At 38.0% G+C, this 27,071-nt stretch overlaps 1 protein-coding gene across 1 annotated transcript; it reads left to right on the top strand.

Moving 5' to 3' along the window:
- Window positions 1-978: 978 nt before the first annotated feature.
- On the top strand, window positions 979-24,372 carry LOC139324863 (vomeronasal type-2 receptor 26-like). Its single transcript, XM_070954612.1, has 8 exons — window positions 979-1,140; window positions 1,531-2,327; window positions 6,859-7,054; window positions 18,191-18,460; window positions 18,899-19,762; window positions 21,392-21,619; window positions 22,151-22,277; window positions 23,474-24,372. The coding sequence occupies exons 1-8, from the start codon at window positions 979-981 to the stop codon at window positions 24,370-24,372; spliced, it is 3,543 nt and encodes a 1,180-aa protein (XP_070810713.1).
- Window positions 24,373-27,071: the final 2,699 nt, after the last annotated feature.

Genomic DNA, 27,071 nt, shown 5'->3' with positions numbered 1-27,071 from the left:
CGTTTACCACTTTTATGAAATAAAATTTAAAGAAAACCCTGCCATAACACCTTATGGTATACCAATGTAAGAAATTTTTTTTGCTAAAAAAAAAACCCTGATATAAGTAAAAGCTGTTTGTGCATAAATACTGTATATAATTCTTTTAACGTAATCTATGCTTTCTGTGTCTTTCAAATGCATCTGGTTCTGGCAGAAGAAATAATCTTCTTTACATTATTTTAAAGACTTTCACGTGAAACGTACAAAATTTCAAATCAAGAAGTCTCATATTGAACATATACTGAGGTTAAGGTAATTTTTAAAAAAGTTTGACATTATCTGTTTTCACAAAACATACATAGAGTACCTGAGTAGTACACATGCTGAAAGTATTCATATAAATTTTTGTGAAAATCTCATGGAAAATAAATATAGTACTACTTATATTTGTTGCAGTATATGTTTGTTGCACATTATGGAAATATTGTGTAAAAAGTAAATTTGAACTCTTTACAAATTACCAATACAGGACAATATTTTAGTTCAGGGTTGAAATGAGGGGTTTTTGGTGACATTGGTTGTTTTCTTGCAGAAATTTCGTTATCCAAACTAGATACCATCCTCAGTGCTAAGTTAGGACGATGTTACCTACTTTGGGTAATGAAATACCTGCAAGAAAGAAACCAAGCTCAGAGAACATCAAGAAATTATTGATGTAGAAATTATTAAGAATTTTTAGAAAGGCTGTTACTTTTCTATTACCATCAAAGAAAGAAATTTGTTATTTGTTATTTATACAGAAAAGATGCCTCCTTATAAGAAGTGTCAACTTATATTTTCAACTAAAATAATCAAATTATTTGCAGTGTAATCACCAAATTTCATCAACACGTCCTTGCTTTGGCCTTTGCTGTGAAGGAGATCAATGAGGACTCCCTGATCTTACCTAACATCACTCTTGGGTTCCACATCTATGACAGTTACTACAATGCAAGGATGACGTATCGCACCATTCTGGACCTACTTTTCAAATCCCAGGAATTTGTCCCTAACTACAAGTGTGATAGCCAGAAGAATCTCATGGCTATCATTGGGGGATTGGATTTTGCCATATCATCTTATATAGCTGAAATTATAGGATTCTTCAAGATTCCACAAGTAAGCTGTGATGGGATCGAGTAGGAAAATTCTATATTTTCTTGTTGTTGTTATGGAATATTTAATGAGCATCCAAGATTAGGCTTAGGTTTGTGTTAGGGTGTTGTGTATGCCTTGACATCAGGTCTATAACTTAGCATCCTTTTCTGAAACTAAAATGTGGAATGCAGGAAGCAAGTATCCAGAGTCATTCCATACTTGAGTGAAGATTTGAATGTAGTATACTCTTTGGATGTATTAAAACAATTGATCACTGTCTTTGAAGTAGTTTTATGTAATTCCTTTCTCTATTAATAGCTAGAAGAATTCTAAGAAAAAAATATTCCTTGAATGTATTTCATATAGTTTTGATTCAACATTTCAACAGAATATTATTCCACTTTCTAATAGCTGACATATGGCTCATTAGCCCAAAAGGAATTTCAGACCAGTAAGCTCTCTTCACTTTATTTCATGGTTCCAAAAGAGGACCATCAGTATATTGGTATTATCCAGCTACTTCATCATTTCAAGTGGACATGGATTGGAATTTTTGCTGTTGATAATAACAATGGAGAAAATTTTTTACAGAAAATGCAGCCCTTACTTTCACAGAACAGAATCTGCCCAGCGTTCATAGAAAGGCTTTCAAAACTAATTCACTTGGAAGGCTTGCAAGAACTTTATCAAACAATCTCAATGATTTCCATTAATATGATGAATAGCAAAGCCAATGCATTTCTTGTCTACGGAGAATCCTTGGCAATTACGTGGCTAAGAGCTGTCACATTTATGGTAGATCCTGAAAGCAAGGAAATTGCATTATTTAGAAAGGTGTGGATCATGACTGCACAGATTGATTTCATATTATCAGGATTTCAAGTCAGTTGGGATCTCAAGATGTTCCATGGGGCTATTTCCTTCACTGTTCATTCAAGAGCAGTTGAAGGTTTCAAGGAATTTCTTCAGACCGTAAATCCTCTTTCAGTCTCCAGAGATGGGTTTCTGCAGGATGTTTGGGAACAAGTGTTTGATTGTTCATTTCCAAAACCAGAATTACAAGAAATGCATAGTAATCTGTGCACTGGGCAGAAGAAGCTAGGAGATCTTTCTTCGCCTTTGTTTGAAATAGAAATGACTGGCCACAGCTACAGTGTCTACAATGCTGTTTATTCTGTGGCTTATGCTTTGCAAGTTCTCTACACATTGTATTTTATTAGGAAAAAAACTATGATTGGTAAGAAAACTGACTATCCATATCTTCACGCTTGGCAGGTATTCCCTTTGCATCGGATACTTCTTTTATTTCAATGAGCAGTTTGATGTAGAATTGTGTTGCCAACCTACTGTGGAAAGTCTTAATATTTTCTATGTGTGGAATCAAGTTTAGTATGAGAAACTATCTAGAAATAAGGAGAAAATTCCTGACAGTGAGAATAATCAATTAGTTGAAAAGCTTGCCTTCAGAAGTTATGGATGCTCCAACACTGCATATTTTTACAAAGTGATTGGATAGTGATTTGTTTAAAATTGTATAAGGTCTTCTCCTAGAGCAGCACATTGGGCTAGACCACTTCCAAGATCCCTTTCATCTCTGTTATTCTGTTCTGTATAAAATAGACACAGAAAAAGTAGTTTATTTTGAGCCTTAGCTTTCCTGACTTCATTTTTGCAAGTTTGAGCTATTTGCTGATATTCTGCCTTGGTTATTTTCTCCCCTTCCACTTTTTATACTTGTCCTTTTTCTCCTTATCAGAGTTTATCAGAGATTATTTTGTGCAGCCATACTGATTTCTTTTGAGATCTGTTATTTTTCTCATTTGTTGGAATTGTGCTAGACTGGGCTTTTATAATGTCACTTTTTGTCACTTCTTGGGGTGTTTTCACCATGAGAATTCTAATCTATGGAATCTCTTAAAAACTCTCTCTAAGTATGTTAAAATCAGCTTTCTTGAAATCCAAGACTCTAGCTTGATTGTGTTCTACCTTTTCTGTTTGCAGAACATTAAATTCCAGTATTACATAATCACTCCCACATAACATTCCTGTAACTTCAACACCTTTTTTAATTTCATCTTTCTTAATGAGAATTAAGTCCAGTGTGGCTGACCCTCTAGCTCCCTTCACTACCAGTTATCATGTTTAGGTATCATTAAGAGCTATCTAGGAAAACATCATAGCTTGTACAATAAGAGCCTTGGTAGTACAGGGGTTTAAGGCACCCTGTTATTAAGCTGGTTATTAAGACCAGCTGCCTGCAATTACTGCAGGGTTCGAATCTCGCCAAGGCTCAAGGTTGACTCAGCCTTCCATCCTTTCTAAGGTAGGTAAATTGAGGACCCAGTTGTGGGGGCAATAAGCTGACTTTGTATAAATATACAAAAGGATGAAGGCTATTGCTGAGCACATTGTAAGCCGCCCTGAGTCTTCGGAGAAGGGCGGCATATAAATCAAATTAAAAAAAAAAAGAAATATTTAAAATGATAATTTAGGTTTCTTTTCATTGCCTTCTCCAAAACTAAATAGTTCTCCAACTACTTCTTCCAGGCTCATGAATTTCTCAGGATTGAGAAGCTGAGCTTTCTGTCTTTATCAGAATTCAAGAGGAATGAATTAGACGAAGTTTCTTTCAGATGTGGCATCTGTGCTTTCGAACAATATCTATCTATCTATCTATCTATCTATCTATCTATCTATCTATCTATTTATCATCAATCTATCATCTATGAGTCTCAAATTTCCAAATCTGGCTAAAGGAAATTTGTAATATTTCAGATTATCAAATATATTTATATATTCCCTATGGGAAGATTAGCTATGTTCTAGGTTTCGTTATTGTTTAAATAATTGAAGGAATTTGATTAATCCCAATAAATTACTTTCATTCTGCTTTGGTTCATTCTTATCATTTCTTTAAATAATATCAATGACACCCAGCTGTACATCTCCACCCCGGACCACCCCAACGATGCCCTTGAAGTGATGTCCCAGTGCCTGGAGGCCATATGGATCTGGATGCGGAGGAACAGGCTCAGGCTCAACCCATCCAAGACCAAGTGGCTGTGGTTTCCGACGTCCCGATATAGTCAGCTGGTGCCATCGCTGACTATTGGGGGCGAATCATTGGCCCCCACAGAAAGGGCTCGCAACTTGGGCGTCCTCCTGGATTCAAGGCTGTCTTTAGAAGAGCATTTGACGGCCGTGACCGGGAGGATTTTTCATCAGGTTTGCCTGATCCGCCAGTTGTGTCCCTTTCTAGATCGGGACTCCCTATGCACAGTCACTCATGCCCTCATTATCTCTCGGCTGGACTATTGCAACACTCTCTACATGGGGCTCCCCTTGAGGTGCACTCGGAGGCTCCAACTGGTGCAGAGTGCGGCCGCGCAGGTGGTTATGGGAGCGACGTGGAGTTCCCATGTAACACCTCTCCTGCGCGAGCTGCACTGGCTCCCGGTGGTCTTCCGGGTGCGCTTCAAGGTTCTGGTTATCACCTTTAAAGCGCTCCATGGCTTAGGACCTGGTTATTTACGGGACCGCCTGCTACCACCAATAGCCTCCCACCGGCCAGTACGCTCCCATAGAGAGGGGCTCCTCCAGGTGCCGTCAGCCAAACAATGTCGGCTGTCGGCCCCTAGGGGGAGAGCCTTCTCTGTGGGGACACCTACGATCTGGAACAAGCTCCCCCCGGAGATACGGAGGATCCCGTATCTGCGCACCTTCCGTCGCGCGCTTAAGACTCTTCTTTTTCATCAAGCCGGCCTGGCCTAAATCTTCCCCCTTTTAAATGTGGAAATTTTAAATTTGTTTTAATTATAGGGTTATGGGTAAGGCGTTTTAAATTGGGGAGCCATTTTGGATTTAATTTTCTTTTAAATGTATTTTAATGTTTATATTATATGTTTTTTAATCTTGGCTGTTCACCGCCCCGAGTCCTTCGGGAGAGGGGGCGGTATAAAAATTTAATAAATAAATAAAATAAATAAATAAATAATGATAGAGCAGCCATGTACATTTCTATGAAATATCAAATTTCTAAGAGTACATATTTAATAATTATTATAGGAATGGGAAGAATGCATCAATGAAACTTGAATACAGTGTCCTCCTCTCTACTATGTTGTGTTCAACCCCCTTTCTCTTTCATTCTCTTTCAAGTAGCTCCATTCATTTCTTCAAGGCATTTCTTTTAACAATTCAGCTGGGGAGAGAGTGTTCCTGAATGAGAAAGGGGAGGCAACAGGTGGATTCGACATCACCAACTTGATTACTTTTCCAAACAGATCCTTTCAGAGAGTTAGAGTTGGAAAGCTGGACTTAGACGCTCCAAAAGGGAAGGAATTATTCATTGATGAAGATGTGATTGTCTGGCACCCAGCTTTCAACCAGGTATCAAATTACTGTATTGGCTATGATTAATCCATTATGATCCCATATTGAATTCAGTCTGTTTACAAATCTGATTTCTGTTTTATTTTAAATAAACAACGGCATATTCTTTTCAAATGTTGTTGATGATCAGACATTTGTCAAATTGCCGAAATGACATTACAGTACAAAAGGATGCTTGCATGTTTGCATCATTGTAATTTCTACAACTTTTCAAATTGTTGATGAAGTTGATGAAATCAGTATTTTTTGGGGAAGTCAAAAGTATTTTACCTCTGTAAAGGACAAAAATTACATACTGTTTTAAGTATCTCCAATTTCAAACCCTTTCATGACTATTGCCAGGCTCATCCACTTTCTAGATGCAATGACCCCTGTTTCCCTGGATCCTGGAAGAAAGGAATTGAGGGAAATCAGTTTATTTATTTATTATTTATTTATTAATCAAATTTCTATACCGCCCTACTCCCGAAGGACTCAGGGCGGTGAACAGCCAAGATAAAATACAGACAATACAAATATTAAAAATCCCTTAAAATTATTAAATATTTCGGCCGAAACACAGATTAAAACACCCAATTTATAAAATCACGAATTAAAAAATTTAAAATTTAAGAATTTAAAAGAGGGGAGTTAGGCCAGGCCAGCTTGCTGAAATAGAAAAGTTTTGAGAGCACGGCGAAACGTGAGCAGGTCCGGGATCTTCCGTATCTCTGGGGGGAGCTCGTTCCAGATGGTAGGTGCCCCCACAGAGAAGGCTCTCCCCCTGGGGGCCACCAGTCGACACTGTTTGGCCGACGGCACCCTGAGGAGCCCCTCTCTATGGGAGCGTACTGGTCGGTGAGAGGCTATTGGTAGCAGAAGGCGGTCTCGTAGATCTCGGTCTAGTTCTGCTGCTATGACTGTGTTCTATGCCCAGAAGGGAAGATTTCAAAACAAAATGGTAGGTTAGGCATTCTACCAATTTTCACTAGACTTAAGCGAACTTTAATGAACTACTTTGATGCATACAAATAAGGTTGATTTTCGATAATCTGGAATGTCCAGGTGACAAATTCCTTGATTTTCCTTCCAGATATGGATGACTGTTTTCCATGTCCAGAAGATCATTATCCAAATAAGAAAAAGAAAGGATGTATCCTGAAACCAGTGGTGTTTCTAACCTTTGAAGAAACCATAGGAATTGGTTTATCCTCAACAGCTCTTTGTTTCTTCTTCTTGACATCTTGGGTACTTGAAACTTTTATTAAGCACAGGGATACTCCCATTGTCAAAGCCAACAACCGGTCCCTCACCTACACCCTGCTTGTCTCTCTTCAAATCTGTTCTCTCCTCTTTACTCTTTCTCAGCCAGCCTGGCAAACTCACCTGCCTTCTCCAACAATCAATGTTTGGTGTCACCTACTCAGTGGCCATTTCTAGTGTACTGGCCAAAACCATCACTGTGGTTGTGGCTTTCATGGCCACTAAACCAGGATCTCAGATGAGGAAATGGATGGGGAAAAGATTGGCTCTTTCTACTGTCCTTTCCTGCTCTCTCTTCCAGGTATGTATTTGTATCCTCTGGTTGTCGACATATCCCCCATTCCCTGAGTTGGACATGCACTCAGCGGTCCAAGAAATGATTTTACAGTGCAGTGAAGGGTCAGCTTCATTCTTCTACTGTGTCTTGGGCTACATGGGTATCTTGGCCATTGCCAGCTTTACTGTAGCTTTTTTTGCCCGCAAATTACCTGACAGCTTTAATGAAGCCAAGTTCATCACCTTCAGCATGTTGGCCTTTTGCTGTGTGTGGATCTCCTTCTTTCCAGCCTATCTGAGCACAAAAGGAAAAGCCATGGTAGCTGTGGAGGTCTTCTCCATCTTGTCCTCCAGTGCTGCATTACTGGGATGCATATTTCTGCCAAAGTGCAACATCATTGTTTTCAGACCTGACCTCAATCACAGAGAGCTACTCATAAGGAGGAATTAGTTCCCCAAGTGTATATGTATACATCCAAATTACACTGTGTTGTTTCTCTGTGTCCTTTAATATATATGTGGTTATGAAAGTATATGCATAATTTTGTATTTATTTATTTTGTCATCCTTATGTAGTATATATTGGAGGTTGTACCCCTCTGAAAGCTGTATGCAATGAAATTTCCTTTTAATGTATGCTGATTATTGTACATTTAAAGTGACAATAAAGTTATTCTAAGTCTAAGTTGCCACATTTTTACCATTTTCCAAGATTCTTTCATAAAGCACTACTTAAATATAGTAGAAGGCTAATTACCATTTTATGAATAAAATTTACATGCATACCAGAGTGTCTTACATTTTAGTACAAATAAAATAATATTCATCATATTTATTAGGTTTGACAAGTTTATATAATTCTGGTAATAGTACACATATTTTTGTTGAGTTTAATCTTTCATTATTTAGTTATTATTTAGTTATTCAATATTTCAATATGTTATTTTTTTATGCCAATCACCATTTTATTCAAACATGCTTAATACTACCATCGTTCAAATTCTGAATTCCCCTCTTGTTATTACTTCATCTTATTATGTAAAAATGTGTGTTCCATTGATCCCCCTCTCTCTAGTTTCCAACCCTATTCTAACTTTTAATTGTGCCATTATTATATTTAAAAAAGATTCCCTTTCTATCCATCATCTCTTGCCCACTTTAAAGCATTAATTGTTCATTTCTTAGCTTGCCTCCCATATTCCTCTCTTGGATATTTATCTCTATCTGCTTCCACATCTTGACCAATCATTTTAAACATTTCTCCCTTCTCAGCCCTATTCCATTGTCTAATTTTCGAGATAACTGCTCTTGCCCCTATCTCTCTTCCAAAAAAGTCTTCCTGCAACTCCAGTTCCTCTTTTAATTCCCTTAAAATACTCTCCCCTCAGCTTGTTTCATCAGTCATTATTATTTTTATTTTTATCTCCTTGTTGTCATTTTGTTTTATTTGTTGGTTTGTCTCTGTTTTTTCATCTATTCTTTCAATTGGGTCCTCCTCTTCCTGGGCATCTTGGACACGCCTTGTCCTTTGTGTCATCTTTTGCAGCTCTTCATCTATGCTCCGCATTTTATTCATAATCTCCTTATAGCTTCTTGTCAAAGTATTGTTAATACTCTGAATTATCGACACCATTTCTTCCCAAATTCCACTCATTTCTTGCTGATGGAGCATCTCTTTTAATTTTATTTTGTTCCTTTCTTGTCCAATAGTCAAAAAACCAGATATTCAAACCAAAGTCACTTCTCAAAAAGTTCAATATTCATGAATCTTTATATCCCAAAGCTAATTGGCCTGTTCCTCTGGATAGTCCCAAAATTTGACGTCTTTTAAGTTCTTTTTTTTTTATTGCAAGAGTTTTACAATTACATTTTCACCCCTTTTTCCCCCCCACCACCCACCCCAAACTTCCCAACCTCCCTAACCCTCCCTAACCCTCCCCTCCCCCCAGACTTCCACACAATATACTCATATCAGGTAAAAAACCCCCCTTAGTATAAAACTTGTATAAAACTTGAACCCCTCCCTCCCCCTTATAATTTTTCTTTTTATCTTCATTACATTAAAATATTTCTAATACATTATTTTCAAATGAAAGCTATTTGATACTTCCTAGTTTGATATTTGTTCTGAACATATTCTATCCACTTTTTCCATTCCCATTCATAAGTCTCTTGTGAGCAATCTTTTAAGTATGCTGAAATCTTCGCCATCTCTGCAAAACTGGCCATCTTCAAAGTCCATTCCTCAATAGTGGGCAAAGCTTCGTTTTTCCAGTATTTACCTATCAACAATCTTGCTGCTGTTATCATATACAATATCAATTTTGTTTCACCCAATGTAAAACCCTTAACTATACCCAATAAAAACAATTGTGGAGAGAATTGAATTTTTTTCTTCAAAACATTCTGCATGACCCACCAAATTTTTATCCAAAAAGCCTTAACTTTCCTACAGGTCCACCAAACATGATAATATGTAGCATCCAAGCATTCGCATCTCTAACATTTTGGCTGAACATTAGGGTACATACACGACAACTTTTTGGGGTCTAAATGCCATCTATAAAACATTTTATAGAAATTTTCCCTCAAATTCTGCGACTGTGTAAATTTAACGTTCTGAACCCAAATTTTTTTCCATGTTTCCAACATCACTGGTTCTTCAAAATTTTGTGCCCACTTAATCATACAATCTTTAACTAATTCGGTTTCTGAATCCCTTTCTATTTTAATTTAATTTAATTTAATTTCCAATTTATATACCGCCCTTCTCCCTGAGGACTCAGGGCGGTGTACAGCCAAGATAAAAAACATAGAATACAAATATTAAAACATTTAAAAATATATATAAATTTTGGCCTGAAAGTTAAGAATCACAGACTAATTAAAAGAATTTAAAAATTTCTTCTTAAGCCAACCCGGCTTGCTGAAAAAGATGGGTTTTCAGGGAACGACGGAAGGCATTGAGGTCCTGGATTCTTCTTATCTCCGGGGGCAACTGATTCCAGAGGGTGGGAGCCCCCACAGAGAAGGCCCTCCCCCTGGGGGCCACCAGCCTACATTGTTTGGCTGATGGCACCCTGAGGAGGCCCTCTCTGTGGGAGCGCACGGGTCGATGGGAGGTCGTCGGTAGCAGCAGGCGGTCTCGGAGATAGCTAGGCCCTATGCCATGGAGCGCTTTAAAGGTGATAACCAACACCTTGAAGCGCACCCGGAAGACCACCGGGAGCCAGTGCAGCTCGCGCAGGAGCGGTGTTACATGGGAGCGCCATGTTGCTCCCATCATTACCCGCGCTGCTGCATTCTGGACCAGCTGGAGCCTCCGGGTGCTCTTCAAGGGGAGCCCCATGTAGAGAGCGTTGCAGTAGTCAAGGCGAGAGGTGACGAGGGCATGAGTGACTGTGCACAAGGAATCCCGATCAAGAAAGGGCCGCAACTGGCGAATCAGGCGAACCTGATAAAAGGCCCCCCTGGTAACAGCCGTCAGATGTTCCTCCAAAGACAGCTGCCCATCCAGGAGGACTCCCAGATTGCGAGCCCTTTCAGTGGGGGCCAAAGACTCGCCCCCAATAGTCAGTGATGGAGTCAACTGACTATATCGGGATGCCAGGAGCCACAGCCACTCAGTCTTGGAAGGGTTGAGCTTGAGCCTGTTCCTCCCCATCCAGATCCGCACAGCCTCCAGGCACTGGGACATCACTTCAAGGGCATCGTTGGGGTGGCCTGGGGTAGAGATGTACAGCTGGGTGTCATCAGCGTACTGGTGGTATCTCACCCCAAAGCCACGGATGATCTCGCCCAGCGGCTTCACATAAATGTTGAACAGAAGGGGCGAGAGGACCGATCCCTGTGGCACTCCACAAATAAGAGGCCTCGAGGTCGACCTCTGCCCCCCTGCCAACACAAACTGCGACCGGTCGGAGAGAAAGGAGGAGAACCACCGCAACACAGTGCCTCCCACCCCCAACTCTTCCAGCCGGTGCAGCATGATACCATTTTATTTTACCATGGTCGATGGTATCAAAAGCCGCTGAGAGATCTAATAGGACCAGAACAGAGGAATAACCCCTGTCCCGAGCCCTCCAGAGATCATCCACCAACGCGACCAATGCCGTTTCCGTGCTGTGCCCAGACCTGAAACCCGACTTTCTAACAAAACATTATAGAGCCTTTTAATATGCATTGGACCTTTCTCTTTTATATGTCTAACCAATTCTTCCTCATGCAACATAATACCAGTTTTTTGGTCCTCTTTCCATCTCAATTGTAATTGATTATATTGTAGCCAAGTTAAATTAATCCCTTCAGCCAACAGTGTCTGTAGTGTCTTCAGCTGCCATCTGCCCGCATCTGTAAAAAGAACCTCTTTATATAAAAACCCCCCGAGTGACATTATATTTGTATTCCACAAAGTATGACCAAGATCCAGCCATAGCGGTATTTTATAATCCCATTTGAGTCGGTGCTTCTTCCAAACTCTCATCAAAGAGTCTCTAAGTATATGGCTTTTAAATACTTTGTCGACTTTGTTGTCATAAAATAAGTAGGCATGCCATCCAAATTCAAGATCAAAACTTTCTACATTCAATATTCCAGTCTTTTTCCTTCCAAACCAATCACTTGTTAGTCAAAGCTGCTGCATCATAATATAGCTGTAGGTTTGGAAGTTTAAGACCTCCCCTTTCTGGAACATCTTGCATAATTTTCAATTTCACTCTCGGCTTTTTCTCGTTCCAGACAAACTTATTCACTCCAGTTTGCCACACTTTCAACTGTTTATCACTTTTAAGCACCGGAATCATTTGAAACAAAAAAAGAAATCTTGGCAAAATGTTCATCTTAACTGCTGCTATTCTTCCAAGTAGAGACAGCTGCAGTTTTTTCCAAGTCTCCATATCTTTCTGCACCTCTCGCCACAACACCTCATAATTATTTTGAAACAATTTCGTATTTGATACTGCAACCTGGACTCCTAGATATTTTACCCTTGGTACAATCTCAAAACCTGCCCTCCTTTCAAGCTCGTGTTTACGATCCTGTGTCATGTTTTTAACTATCATCTTAGTCTTTTTGTGATTCAGTCTAAAACCTGAAACTTTACCATAGTCTTGTATAATGTCCTTCATCAGGATTATTGATTCCATTGGCTGTGTTAGGGTAACAACTAGATCGTCTGCAAATGCCTTTATTCTGTAATCCTCTTGCCTTATCATTATACCTTTCAAGATATTAGAGTCCCGTATTGTATTTAGCAAGACTTCTAGTGTTAAAATAAATAAAAGTGGGGACAGCGGACATCCCTGTCTTGTTCCTTTTTCAATTTTAAACTCTGTTGTCAAACTTCCATTAATAATAATCTGTGCCTTTTGCTCTTGATAAATTGCTGAAATCGCCTGTATAAATTGATCCCCAAAATTCATCTTTTTTAAAGTCTTTAGTAGAAAATTCCAATCCACTCTATCAAAGGCCTTCTCTGCATCCAAGAAAACCAGCACTGCAGGGATCTGTTTATTCTTCTCAAGATATTCCAATAAATCTATTACTTGCCTTACATTGTCCTTCATGTATCTATCCTCGATAAATCCCACTTGATCATCATGAATCACCTTTTGAATTACTGGCATCAACCTGTTGGCTAATACTTTCGCATAAATTTTATAATCAGTATTCAGAAGAGATATTGGTCTATAATTCTCCGGTTTTTTAGGACCGGCTTGCTCTTTTGGTATCAAAGATATGTAGGCTGTTGTCCATGATGGGGGTATTTTACCCCCTTGTTGAATATTACAAAATAGATCTCTAAGTTGTTCCACCATTTCGACTTGCAAAGTTTTATAATAGACTGCAGTCAAGCCATCCGTACCAGGAGCTTTAGCTGTTTTTAATTGTTTAATTGCTACTATTATCTCCTCCTCTGTTATAGGATAATTCATTCTTTCCTTTTGTTGGTCAATAATTTTTGTAACTCTTTTATCATCTAAGTATTTTTCTATAAGTCCATTCTGCACATCCTCTTTAGCATATAGTTTAGTGTAATAATCCACAAAAGCTTCTTTAATTAATTTTTGTTGAAAATCTTTCCCTCCAATATCAATACTATCAATAGTCCATATACTCTGTTTTTTCCTCAATGTATAGGCCAACCATCTGCCCAGTTTATTAGCGTTAGAAAATGTATTATGCTTCGCATATTGTAAGTTTGTTGCAACTTGTTCCGCCATAAGCATTTGAAATTGGTCTTTCAGAAGTTTTATAGCACCACGTATTCTTTCATCTGTTGGGTTTTTAATAAGTAACTGTTCTTTATTCTTTATTTCTGCTTCCAATTCAGATCTTTTCTTTTGTCGAATCAGTCTATGTTTAGAGTTCATATAAATAAGCACCCCTCTCATATAAGCTTTGCTTGCATCCCACACAATTTCTATCGGGGTGCCTTTATTCAAATTTATTTCAAAAAATTCTTTCAAGTGCTTTTTAAGTTCTGTTATATTTTTTTCATATCTGAACAAGTTCTCATTTAATCTCCAAGAGCGTCTCTCAGTCTTGCCTATCTCAATTTCTATCCATACTAGGCTATGGTCAGTCAAAGTTCTTGGAAAAATCTTTGTTCTTTTTGTCTTAACAAGTAAATCATCTGACAACAAAATGAAATCAATCCTAGAGAAGGATCTATGTCTGTCTGAAAAGAAAGTATAGTCCAATTCTTTTGGATTGTGTATTCTCCAAATATCTTTTAGTTCCAAATCTTCTTTCATATCAAAAAAGGTCTGTGGTAACCTGATCCTAGACTTCGCCAAACTCTTTTTATCTAATTTGGAGTCAATTACTCCATTCCAATCTCCCATGATTAAAATAGATCTATAATCCCATTGCAGTATTTTAGTATGTAACATTTTGTAGAAGTGATCCTGTTGTTGATTGGGAGCATAAATTCCAATCAGAAGAATTTGGCCATTTGTTGTGAATAATTCAATTGCTACAAACCTACCATCTTCATCTGCTTCTATAACTTTAGCCGAAAATTTTTTATTTACATAAATAACCACACCATTCTTTTTTTGCAAAGTTGAAGATATAAAATGCGTTCCTAATTTGGAGTTTATCAAATATTTTTGATCTTGAACTGTAATATGCGTTTCTTGTAGACAAATTATATCATTATTAAATTGTTTCAAGTATGCAAATAATTTCTTCCTTTTCTGTGCTGAATTCAACCCATTCACATTCCAAGACAAACACTTAATCGTCATCTTTATCTTTCTGGAGCAAAGAGCAGAATAACCGAATGTCTTCCGGAATCTTCGGTCTTGCTCCCCACATGGCTCCAGTCTCTTGTGTAGTACTCTTAACTCCCTTTTTATCTTGTCATTCCTGTTGTTGCTTTTCTTTAAGTTGCTTAGATTTTGCTCGAGTTATACGCTGATCCTTAACTTCAATCACCCGAGCCGGGTCCAAAATTGGAGAAGATTCCAGCAAAGGCTCATCCAGAAAACCTCCTTCAGCGCCCTGCATCTCCTCTGGTTCCTGCTTAGACTGTTCTTGCAGATCTTGTTGAAGTTGCTTCTTATCACTCTCCTTAATCTCTAGAACTGTGGATGTACGTGGAGATGGTGTTCTTTCTTTAAGAATAGTAGTGTAAAAATGCTCCGCCTTCTCCACAGTGTTCAAGCGATGTCTTTCTCCCTTGTATCTCAAAATTATACCAGTTGGGGCATCCCACCGAAATGGTATCTGTTGGTTTTGCAATTCTTTAACAAGAAAGCCAAAGTCTTTTCTGGTTTTCAACATTTTAGGTGGTAATTCTTTATAGACTCCAATTTGTGAGCCCCCCACTTGTACAGAAGTATGAAAGGATTTTTGCAGGATGTCATTTCTTATTGCTCTATCTGTAAAATATATGACCACATCTCTAGGCAATTGTCTTTGTCTGGCCACCCAAGAATTCACTCTGTAAATTTTATCTATTTTGTAAAAAACCACATCAGGATTAATTTTTAAAATCACAGCCAAAGCCTCAGAGCAGACCTGTCTCAAATCCTGTCTGTCATCTTCTCAAATTCCTCAAAGCTGTATAGCGAATTCCATTGCCCTGAATTGCATCATAACAATTTCGTTCTCAACTCTCTGCATTTTATCATCAACATTAGAAATTTTATAATCATTATCTTTCATCTTAACATTGACTTCTGATTTAAGTTCTTCCACTTTAGAATCAACTTTGATAATAAATTCTGCCAGGCCAGACGCAACTTCTGATATTTTTTTGGTCACCTTGTTTTGATTCTGTTTCACCATATCTTTAACTTCATTAATTTCCTGCATAATTTCCTGTTGAGACTTTTGAAGTTTGTCATCTATTTCCTGTTGGGATTTTTGAAATTTATCATCCAAAATTTTAGAAATAAATTCTTTTAAATCTCCCACATCAAAATCTTTTTTCTGAGTCTGTAGCTGTTGAGCAGGGGGAAACTGCGTTTCATGTTTATGTGTGGGGGATCCCCCCCCCGTTGCCTTCCCTTCCTGCTTCTTTGAAGCCATCCTGCCACGTAGGCTAGTTTTTCTGAAGAGGGAAGTTCCTTTTCCTTTCCCACCTCCACAGAGACTTCTAAAAAAGTCCCCCAGATTTAGTCAAATAAGAACTGAAGTAAAGCAAAGTCAAGTATTAAAAAGGGAGAAATTTTTCTCTTGTTTCTCTTGTTACAAGCGAGGCAACTTTGTAGCAACTTGGAAACTTTGTAACAAAGCAAGATGACTTCACCAATCCACACTCGCTGGCTTGTTAACTCTAAGGCTGAGCGCCATGTTTTTTCAAATAACTTTCACTCATTCGCATTTTTCTCAGGTTAAAGAATCAACAAAGCGCTAATACTTGCATTTCCGAGTTTCAGGGTTCAAGTAGATTTTCGCTGCTTATTAAGGCTGGTTCCTTTCGCTTTAATGTTTCCTGCAGCCGGCTTGTTCTGCAAGAGCAGAATCGTCCCATGCCGCCTGGAGTTTCAGCAGGTTGGGAGGGAGCCGCACCTGTCCCCTCCCCAGAAACAATTCCCTGGGGGGTTACAGGGGCTCAACCTGTGCCCTGCGATCTCTTCTTCAACAATCCTGAGGATTTTGAAGTTTTCGAGCCGCTTCTCGGTCGCGAAGCGGCTCTACAAGCGGCGGGGCTGGCGGAGCTTCAAAAGGCACCGCCGTTGCCGAAAACAAGGAAACCGGAAGTCCCACGTCTTTTAAGTTCTTATTAGAGTTCATGGGAACGGATTCTTTGCAATATGGATAAGTCTGGATGTGAGCAAAGTTTGTTATGGCTGATGTTGGTTTTGGCAATTGAATTTATTGTATGTATGAATATGCATTGTTATATTTGAACTCAGGGCCATCTCTTGAAATTTCGATGATGTCATCAGAGGAGATGTTTGGTTTATTGGAGTTTCTTATAATGTTGTAAACCTTTGTGATATCATCAGATTCATCGTTGTCATCCAGGCCAAATAAAATAGTGTTTGGACATTTTTGTTCACATTCAATGGCGTCTTTGATAAGTAGGGATATATTACTTGTTGGGTTTGAATTATTTGCTGGGTTAATAGTTACTTGTGATTGAGATTGAAGTGGTTGTTGTTGAGTTGAGGTAGTATTTTGAGGTAGTAGTTGTTGAATTCAGGTAGTATTTTGAGCATTTAGGTATTTATTTATCATTTCTATATTGTTTTATAAAAAAACTTTTTTATATATTTTTTATAAAAAAAACATACAAAACTTCTTAAAATGAAGGAATGCCAAAATATCTATGCATCTTAATGCTATGCAAATTAAAGTGAACTGCATTTATCATTCATTGTCAAAAAAGTAAAACAAATTTTAAATATCACGTGTATTTTCTACTCCAAATTCCCCTTTGTAAATTTTATAAGCAATTTGAAAAAATATTTAAACATTGGCCATGTATTCTCTCATAAAAAACAAGGTAATCACCTCCTACAGGAATCCCCACATTTTCTCAACTAGGTAAAAACATCAAAGACTGCATAGAAGACTATTTCAATTCAACAACAATCAATGTATCTTGAACCCAAGGGGATTGGCACAAGGATAATAGTGGCTGCATGTCAGAGTCATTGCAATGAGTTTCCTCCCTCTACTCTCCTCTGCCAGCGTATTTGTTCAAACCCCTATGATACTCAAGACATGAAAATTCTCATGGATCTTCAAATACCCAATGGTGGATTCTCTGATTAGGTGGACTCTCAAATCTAAACCTTGAATTAATCATTGGATTAGCTATTGGAATAATACAACCTTTATTGTAGGATGGGATGAAAGATGGAGACATTTTGAAGAGTGAAGATGTTGCTCCTTCTAATGTTTCTGGTGAAGAAAATAGTGACTCTGAGCTGCCCTGCAAGTGATGCTTTCCTTGTTCCACATGAGTGGTACCAACCTGGTGACCTCATCATTGGTGGGATGGTGTCCCACATCTTTTACAACCTTCATAAAATTAATTTTAAGGAACATCCTTGTATAACATCTTATGACATACCAAAGTAAGTTTTTTTTCCCCCTTATCTTAATCAGTTTCCCCAAAATTGCTTATGAGAGTAAAAGGTTTTCAGTATAAATGTAGGCTTTATATCTAATCTAAGTGTCTCAGTCTTTCAATTCTTTCTCGTTGTGGCAGAATAAACAACTTTCTTTACTTTATGGTAAAGTGTTCATCATATAATGGATAAAACTTCGGTGCAAAACATCTTTTGAAGAACAATTAGTTAGCTTAAGGTAACATTTCTTTTTTTAAAAAAATCAGTATTGTCAATCTTAACAAAACATACATACAATAAATGACTGATACATGCTGGGATTGTTCATATTCCATTTTGTGGGGGGAAAAGTTAGCAAATAAATGGGGTTTCCTGGGGGGGAAAAAACACTAGTTTTATTTCTTGTAGCAGATATTTATTGCAAATCATGCAAATATTGTAGAAAAAGCAAATTTGAACTTCATTCAAATTATTCAGCATTTTAGAAGAACTATTATCTTGCTTCTTTCATTGAAGAAAGAAATGTTTGTTATTCATATAGAAAGCATGCCACCTTATGAGAATGGTCAACTTCCTTTTTCAAGTGGGGTGTTTAAATCATTTGCAGTGTAATAACTAAATTCTACCAGCACATCCTTGCCTTGGTCTTTGCTCTGAAGGAGATCAATGAGGACTCCCAGATCTTACCTAATGTCACTTTTGGATTCCACATCTATGACAGTTACTGTAATTCAAGGATGACCTATCGCACCACTCTGGACCTACTTTTTAAATCCCAGGAATTTGTTCCTAACTACAAATGTGATAGCCAGAAGAATCTGGTGGGTATCATTGGGGGATTGGATTTTGTCACATCATTTTATATAGCTGAAATTATCAGATTCTTCAAGATTCCACAAGTAAGTTCTGAAGGGGTTGAAAAGAAAATTCTTAATCGCATTGTTGTTATGGAATAATTAATGCGCATCAACAGGTTTCTGTTAAGAGATTCTGCATGGCTTAAGGTCTACTACTTAGCATTTTTTTCTGAAATGACAGTGTCAGCTACAGGTAATGAGTATCAGGGCTCTGAGTATCTTAGCTGAGGAAGGATTTGAATAGCTTCTATTAAAAGCTGGTTGGACTAGAAGACCTCCAAGGTCCCTTCCAACTCTGTTATTCTATTCTAAAACAATTGATCTAGTACATAAATTTGAACTAGTTCCAAGGTATTTGTTTCTATATTCTTTAAAGAATGCTAGGGGAATATGCTGCTTGGATATATTTTATATGAAATCTAGATAGGAAAATTACATTTTATTTAAGAACTCAACAGAATACTACTGGCCTTCTTTTAGCTGACATATGGATCATTAGCCCGAGAGGAAATTCAGACTAGTAAACTCTCTTCAGTTTATTTCATGGTTCCAAAAGAAGATGATCAATACATTGGGATTGTCCAACTGCTTCGTCATTTCAAGTGGACATGGATTGGGATATTTGTTGTTGATAACAACAATGGAGAAAATTTCTTACAGAAAATGCAGCCCTTACTTTCACAAAATGGAATCTGCTCATCGTTCATAGAAAGGATTGCTCAACAACTCCACATGGAAGCCTTACATGAATTTTATCAAACAATCTCAATGACTTCCATTAATATGATGAATAGTGAAGCCAATGTGTTTCTTGTCTATGGAGAAGCCTGGACAATTATATGGCTAAGATTAGTAACATTTCTGGTAGATCCTGAAAGCAAGGAAACTGCATTATTAAGAAAGGTGTGGATCATGACTGCACAGATTGATTTCATACTATCAGGCGTTCAAATAAAATGGGATCTCCAGATGTTCCATGGGGCTCTTTCCTTCACTGTTCATTCAAGATCAGTTGCAGGTTTCAAGGAATATCTTCAGACCATAAATCCTCTTTCAGACAACAGAGATGGGTTTCGACAGCATGTTTGGGAACAATCATTTGATTGTTCATTTCCAAAACCAGAATTACAAGGAATGGACAATGCTCAGTGCACTGGGGAGATGAAGCTGGAGGACCTTCCTGGGCCTGTGTTTGAAATGGAATTGACTGGCCAAAGCTACACCATCTACAATGCTGTTTATTCTGTGGCTCATGCTTTGCAGGATCTACACACGTTGGGTTTCAATAGGAAGAAAACCCTGATGGGTAAAATATCTGATCTTCCAAATCTGCAACCTTGGCAGGTATTCCCTTTGCATTTGACACCCTTTTTTATTTCAATGAGCAGTTTGACATAGAATTGTCTTTTGAACCCATTGTTGAAGGTCTTAATATGTTAATTTATAATTCTGCAACTTACTTATGATAAAAAAAATGTAGACATAATGAAAAAAATATTGATAGTGAGAACAACTAACTAGGGTAAAAAATTCCCATCAAAGGTCCTGGGTGCCCCATCACTGGAGATTTTTATGAACAGATTAGGCAGCCATTTGTCTGAAATGTTGTAGGGTCTTCTCCTTGAATAGGGTGTTGTACTAAAAGATCTCCAAGGTCCTTCAAACACTGTTATATTGTGTGGTATAAAATAGATACAGAATAGATGGATACTGTTGTTATTCTGTCATTTGGTTATTCTGATATTCTGATCTTTCAGAATCTATTATAAAAATCATGGTTTAGTTGTCGGTAGGATTTCTTTAATAAATCACCATAGCTTGCACAATAGGAGATAGTTAAAATGATAATTTAGGTTACTTTTCGTTGTCTCTTCGAAAAATAATCAATTCTCTTTCTGTGCGGCTCATGAGTGACAAGCTGAGCTTTTTGTCTTTATCAGAGATTTAGAGGAGTAAAATAAAAGTGGTCCTTTTTACAAGGGCCTGGTGGCTCAGCAGACTGATAGCATTGTGATTAATACCAGCTGTCTGCAATTACTGTAAGTTCGAATCTCACCAAGCTCAAGGTTGACTCAGCCTTCCATCCTTTCTAAGCTTGGCAACTGAGTCATATTTATGACAGTTGCAGTGTCCTGGGGCCATGTGATCACCTTTTGTGACCTTCTGACGTGCAAAATGTCAGAAAACAAAATGTCAGAAAACAAAACAAGACCCGATGGCCTAGAGGTGGAGCTCTTGCCACACAATCAGGAGGTTGTGAGTTCGATCCTAGGTAGAGGCAGATGTAGGGTCTCCTGCTTGGACTCAATGACCTGCAAGATCCTTTCCAACTCTGTTAATCTGTTAAAAAAAATTAATGGGAAAGCCAGATTCACTTAACAACAGTGTAATGAACGTAACAACGGCAGTAATTCACTTAACAAATATGGCAAGAAAAATCGTAAATGGGGCAAATCTCACCTAACACATTTCCCACTTTAGCAACATAAATTTTGGCTTAATTATGATCACAACTCTTAAATTAGTTGTTTAAGTAATAGGCCTGAAACAAAATTGAAGAAAGTCACACAATTCCAAAAACCTATTTTCATTCTGCTTCAGTTAATTCTTACTTTTCCTTAAAATCAGTGGTGGGTTGCTCCCGGTTCTGTCCGATTCTTCTGAACCGGTAGTAAAAGCGGTGGGAGGCTCCACCCACCCACCTGGACATCATAATGAATGATCTGCGCATGCGCGCCTGCCCGTTGCAAACCAGTAGTAAAGGTAAGTGGAACCCTCCCCTGCTTAAAATAATATCAAACAAATAATAGAGTGGACATGTAGATTTCCATGCAATATTGATTATCAAATTTCTAAGTATAGATATTTAATAATAGGTATTGGAATGGAAAGAATGAGTGGATGAAATTTGAATATGATGTTCTCTGCTATATTGCTTTCAATTCCCTCTCTCTTGTATTCTCTTCCAAGTAGCTCCATTCATTTCTTCAAGGCATTTCTTTTAACAATTCAGCTGGGGAGAGAGTGTTCCTGAATGAGAAAGGGGAAGCAACAGGTGGATTCGACATCACCAACTTGATCACTTTTCCAAATAGATCCTTTCAGAGAGTTAGAATTGGAAAGCTGGACTTAGAGGCTCCAAAAGGGAAGGAATTATTCATCGATGAAGAGCTGATTATCTGGAATTCAGGTTTTAACCAGGTATCTAATTAGTGATCAGTCTGTTTAGAAATCTGATTTCTGGTTTTGTAAAATAAACAGTGGCACATTCTTTTCCAATGTTATTGATGGTCAAGCACTCACCCATTTGACGAAATTATAATACAATACAATACAATACAATTCAATACAATACAATACAATACAATACAATACAATACAATACAATACAATACAATACAATACAATACAATACAATACAATACAATACAATACAATACAATACAATACAATAGCCATGTTTGTATACTTGGTTTGCATTTCAATTTGAAATCATAAAAGTGGCCATGTTTCCATGACTATGTCACGAAGTGCAATTATTTACTCACCATTGTCCTTCAAACAGGACCTTTTATGAAGCATTATAATTTCTATATCTTTTTTAGTTGTTGATGAAGTTGATAAATTCCATATCATTTTGGAAAGTCAAAAATAATTCATCTCCATAAAGGAGAAAGATTACAAACTGTATTAAATATCTCACTTTTCAAAGCCTTTTATGCTTATCACCAGGTTCTTCCAATTTCTCGATGTAATGACCCTTGTTTCCCTGGATCCTGGAAGAAGGGGATTGAGAGGGATCAGTTCTGCTGCTATGACTGTGTTCCATGCCCAGAAGGGAAGATTTCAAATCAAAATGGTAGCGTAGCAATTCTACCATTTTACATTATCCTTAAGTAAGCTTTGGTACTTAAAACAAATAAGGTAATTTTCAATAATATGGAATGTCAAGATGAAAAAAATATGCTTGATTTTCCTTTCAGATCTAGAATATTGAATAACAGTGTTGGAAGGGACCTTGGAGGTCTTCTTGTCCAACCCCCTGCTTAGGCAGGAAACCCTACACCACTTCAGACAAATGGATATCCAACATCTTCTTAAAAACTTCCAGTGTTGGAGCATTCACAACTTCTGGAGACAAGTTGTTCTACTGATTAATTGTTCTAACTGTCAGGAAATTTCTCCTTAGTTCTAAGTTGCTTCTCTCCTTGATTAGTTTCCACCCATTGCTTCTTGTCCTACCCTCAAGTGCTTTGGAGAATAGCTTGACTCCCTCTTCTTTGTGGCAGCCCCTGAGATATTGGAACACTGCTATCATGTCTCCCCTAGTCCTTCTTTTCATTAAGCTAGCCATGCCCAGTTCCTGCAACCATTCTTCATATGTTTTAGCCTCCAGTCTCATCATCTTTGTTGCTCTTCTCTGCACTCTTTCTAGAGTCTCCACATCTTTTTTACATCATGGTGACCAAAACTGGATGCAATATTCCAAGTGTGGCCTTACCAAGGCATTATAAAGTGGTATTAACATTTCACGTGATCTTGATTCTATCCCTCTGACTATGCAGCCTAGAACTGTGTTGGCTTTTTTGGCAGCTGCTGCACATTGCTGGCTCATATTTCAATGGGTGGGGTAAACCTGGAAACTTTCAGATTCGGGTTTTCCCAGATGTGCCCATACAACACCTCTAATAAAATGGAACTTTGAGGAAACTCAAGCCTTGGAGTCTCTTTTGTTGAAGTGTTACTTGGAACCCTGACAGCTAGGTTGACTCACTCCTCCTTAATGAGATCTTGAATGAGAAGAGCATTGTTGTTAAGCAACTTCGCATTAAGCAACAGCAGCCGAACACCAGGGCCTCTGAGAGTATCCAATCTAGGAACTGGGAGTGAGTTCAGGGGGCTGGAATACACAGGTTATTCTGGTAAAAAAGTCTACCAACTTTCATTATACTTAAGCGAACTTCAATATACCATTTGAGGATGCATAAAATTAGTAAGGTAATTTTCAATAATTTGGAATGCCTAGATGACAAATTTCCTTGATTTTTCTTCCAGATATGGATGACTGTTTTGAATGTCCAGAAGACCATTATCCAAATAAAGAAAAGAACAGATGTATTCTGAAATCGGTGGTGTTTCTAACCTTTGAAGAAACCTTGGGGATTGGTTTAGCCTCAGCAGCTCTTTGTTTCTTCTTCTTGACATCTTGGGTACTTGAAACTTTTATTAAGCACAGGGATACTCCCATTGTCAAAGCCAATAACCGGTCCCTCACCTACACCCTCCTGGTCTCTCTTCTGCTCTGTTTTCTCTCCTCTTTGTTGTTCCTCAGTCAACCTGACAAAGTGACCTGCCTTCTCCGACAACCAACTTTTGGCATCACCTTCTCAGTGGCCATTTCTAGTGTACTGGCCAAAACCATCACTGTGGTTGTGGCTTTCATGGCCACTAAACCAGGATCTCAGATGAGGAAGTGGGTGGGGAAAAGATTGGCTCTTTCTACTGTTCTTTCTTGCTCTCTCTTCCAGGTATGTATTTGTATCCTTTGGTTGTCGACATATCCCCCATTCCCTGAGTTGGACATGCACTCAGCGGTCCAAGAAATGATTTTACAGTGCAATGAAGGGTCAGCTTTCTTCTTCTACTGTGTCTTGGGCTACATGGGTATCTTGGCCATTGCCAGCTTTATTGTGGCTTTTCTTGCCCGTAAATTACCTGACAGCTTTAATGAAGCCAAGTTCATCACCTTCAGCATGTTGGCCTTTTGCAGTGTGTGGATCTCCTTCTTTCCAGCCTATCTGAGCACAAAAGGCAAAGCTATGGTAGCTGTGGAGGTCTTCTCCATCTTGGCCTCCAGCGCTGCATTACTGGGATGCATATTTCTGCCAAAATGCTACATCATTGTTTTCAGGCCTGAACTAAACCACAGAGAGCAACTTATAAAGAGGAATTAGTTCCCCAAGTGTATATGTATACATCCAAATTACACTGTGTTGTTTCTCTGTGTCCTTTAATATATATGTGGTTATGAAAGTATATGCATAATTTTGTATTTATTTATTTTGTCATGTTTATGTAGTATATATTGGAGGTTGTGCCCCTCTGAAAGCTGTATGCAATGAAATTTCCTTTTAATGTATACCGATTATTGTACATTTAAAGTGACAATAAAGTTATTCTAAGTCTAAGTTGCCACATTTTTACCATTTTCCAAGATTCTTTCATAAAGCACTACTTAAATATAGTAGAAGGCTAATTACCATTTTATGAATATATGTTTAACATAGTATTATAGGATATCAGTTTCGGATTTGTTAGGCTTCTTCAAAATGAAAACCTATTGAGTTTGTGAATCCCATACATTTAACTGCATTTTACAGTAGACTTTCATACTGGGTCATAACCATTTGCTCTCTGTCCATAATTCTATCTTCACTGCCACCTACTTTCAGATTTCAGTAATATGGAAAATTTGATGAAATGAAATTAAATGTATCCTTCTTTCTGCTTCATCCTTTTTTCAAAGTTGTACTGACCAAAGACCGTAATAAAGAGTGATTTGAATTTGTTTGAAATTAGAAGTTTGGTCTTTTTCTTTTTCTTTTTTCCCCCAAGGTTTTTATTTTTTTTACATGCATACCTGAGTGTCTTACATTTTAGTACAAATAAAATAATATTCATCATATTTATTAGGTTTGACAAGTTTATATAATTCTGGTAATAGTACACATATTTTTGTTGAGTTTAATCTTTCATTATTTAGTTATTCAATATTTCAATATGTTATTTTTATGCCAATCACCATTTTATTCAAACATGCTTAATACTACCATCGTTCAAATTCTGAATTCCCCTCTTGTTATTACTTCATCTTATTATGTAAAAATGTGTGTTCCATTGATCCCCCTCTCTCTAGTTTCCATCCCTATTCTAACTTTTAATTATGCCATTATTATATTTAAAAAAGATTCCCTTTCTATCCATCATCTCTTGCCCACTTTAAAGCATTAATTGTTCATTTCTTAGCTTGCCTCCCATATTCCTCTCTTGGATATTTATCTCTATCTGCTTCCACATCTTGACCAATCATTTTAAACATTTCTCCCTTCTCAGCCCTATTCCATTGTCTAATTTTCGAGATAACTGCTCTTGCCCCTATCTCTCTTCAAAAAAGTCTTCCTGCAACTCCAGTTCCCCTTTTCATTCCCTTAAAATACTCTCCCCTCAGCTTGTTTCATCAGTCATTATTATTATTATTATTTTTATCTCCTTGTTGTCATTTCATTTTATTTGTTGGTTTATCTCTGTTTTTTCATCTACTCTTTCAATTGGATCCTCCTCTTCCTGAGAATCTTGGACACTCCTTGTCCTTTGTGTCATCTTTTCCAGCTCTTCATCTATGTTCCGCATTTTATTCATAATCTCCTTATAGCTTCTTGTCAAAGTATTGTTAATACTCTGAATTATTGACACCATTTCTTCCGAAATTCCACTCATTTCTTGCTGATGGAGCATCTCGTTTAATTTTATTTTGTTCCTTTTTTGTCCAATAGTCAAAAAACCAGATATTCAAACCAAAGTCACTTCTCAAAAAGTTCAATATTCATGAATCTTTCTATCCCAAAGCTAATTGGCCTGTTCCTCTGGATAGTCCCCAAAATTGACGTCTTTTAAGTTCTTATTAGAGTTCATGGGAACGGATTCTTTGCAATATGGATAAGTCTGGACGTGAGCGAAGTTTGTTATGGCTGATGTTGGTTTTGGCAATTGAATTTATTGTATGTATGAATATGCATTGTTATATTTGAACTCAGGGCCATCTCTTGAAATTTCAATAATAATAATAATAATAATAATAATAATAATAATAATAATAATAATAATAATAATAATAATAATAATAATTTTATTTCTATACCGCCCTTCTCCTGAAGGACTCAGGGCGGTGTACAGCCTATTTAAAAACACAAGACAAAACAGCAGTTAAAAATTAAAATAATTAAATAGATTTGGCCGATTTAAAACCCCAAAAATTTAAAATACCCCAATTTAAAATTATTATGTTGATAGCCCTGCCTGGCAGAACAACAGGGTCTTCAGTGCGCAGCGAAACACGCAGAGGTCGGAGATCTTACGTATTTCCAGGGGCAGTTCATTCCACAGGGCTGGGGCTCCCACAGAGAAGGCTCTCCCCCTGGGTGTCGTCAGCTGACATAACTTGGCTGATGGCACCCTGAGGAGACCCTCTATGTGGGAACGGACTGGTCGGTGGGAGGCTATTGGTGGCAGAAGATGGTCTCAAAGGTACCCGGGTCCTATGCCATGGAGCGCTTTAAAGGTTGTAACCAACACCTTGAATCGCACCCGGAAGACCACTGGGAGCCAGTACAGCTCGCGCAGGAGGGGTGTCACGCGGGCACAATGAGCTGCGCCCATAACCACCCATGCGGCCGCATTCTGGACCAGTTGGAGCCTCTGAGTGCTCTTCAAGGGGAGCCCCATGTAGAGAGCATTACAATAGTCCAGCCGGGAGGTGACAAGGGCATGAGTGACCGTGCACAAGGCATCCCGGTCCAGAAAGGGCTGCAACTGGCGGATCAGGCGAACCTGATAAAAGCCCCCCCTGGCCACAGCCGTCATATGCTCTTCTAAA

Source organism: Pituophis catenifer, unplaced genomic scaffold (assembly GCF_029215685.1).
Source record: "Pituophis catenifer annectens isolate HBS135680 unplaced genomic scaffold, rPitCat1.0.hap2 SCAF_15, whole genome shotgun sequence".
Taxonomy (NCBI): Eukaryota; Metazoa; Chordata; class Lepidosauria; order Squamata; family Colubridae; genus Pituophis; species Pituophis catenifer.
Note: the sequence above shows the minus strand (reverse complement) of the source record. Positions and strands in the feature narration are given on the sequence as shown.

Excerpts from the sequence above, each read along its gene's own strand:
- LOC139324863 (XM_070954612.1), top strand. The coding sequence starts at position 979 with ATGACGTATCGCACCATTCTGGACCTACTTTTCAAATCCCAGGAATTT. Across the intron at positions 2,328-6,858 it reads TTGCAAGTTCTCTACACATT|CCAGCCTGGCAAACTCACCT; the intron begins GTATTTTATTAG and ends ACTCTTTCTCAG. Across the intron at positions 7,055-18,190 it reads TTTCCTGCTCTCTCTTCCAG|CACATCCTTGCCTTGGTCTT; the intron begins GTATGTATTTGT and ends AAATTCTACCAG.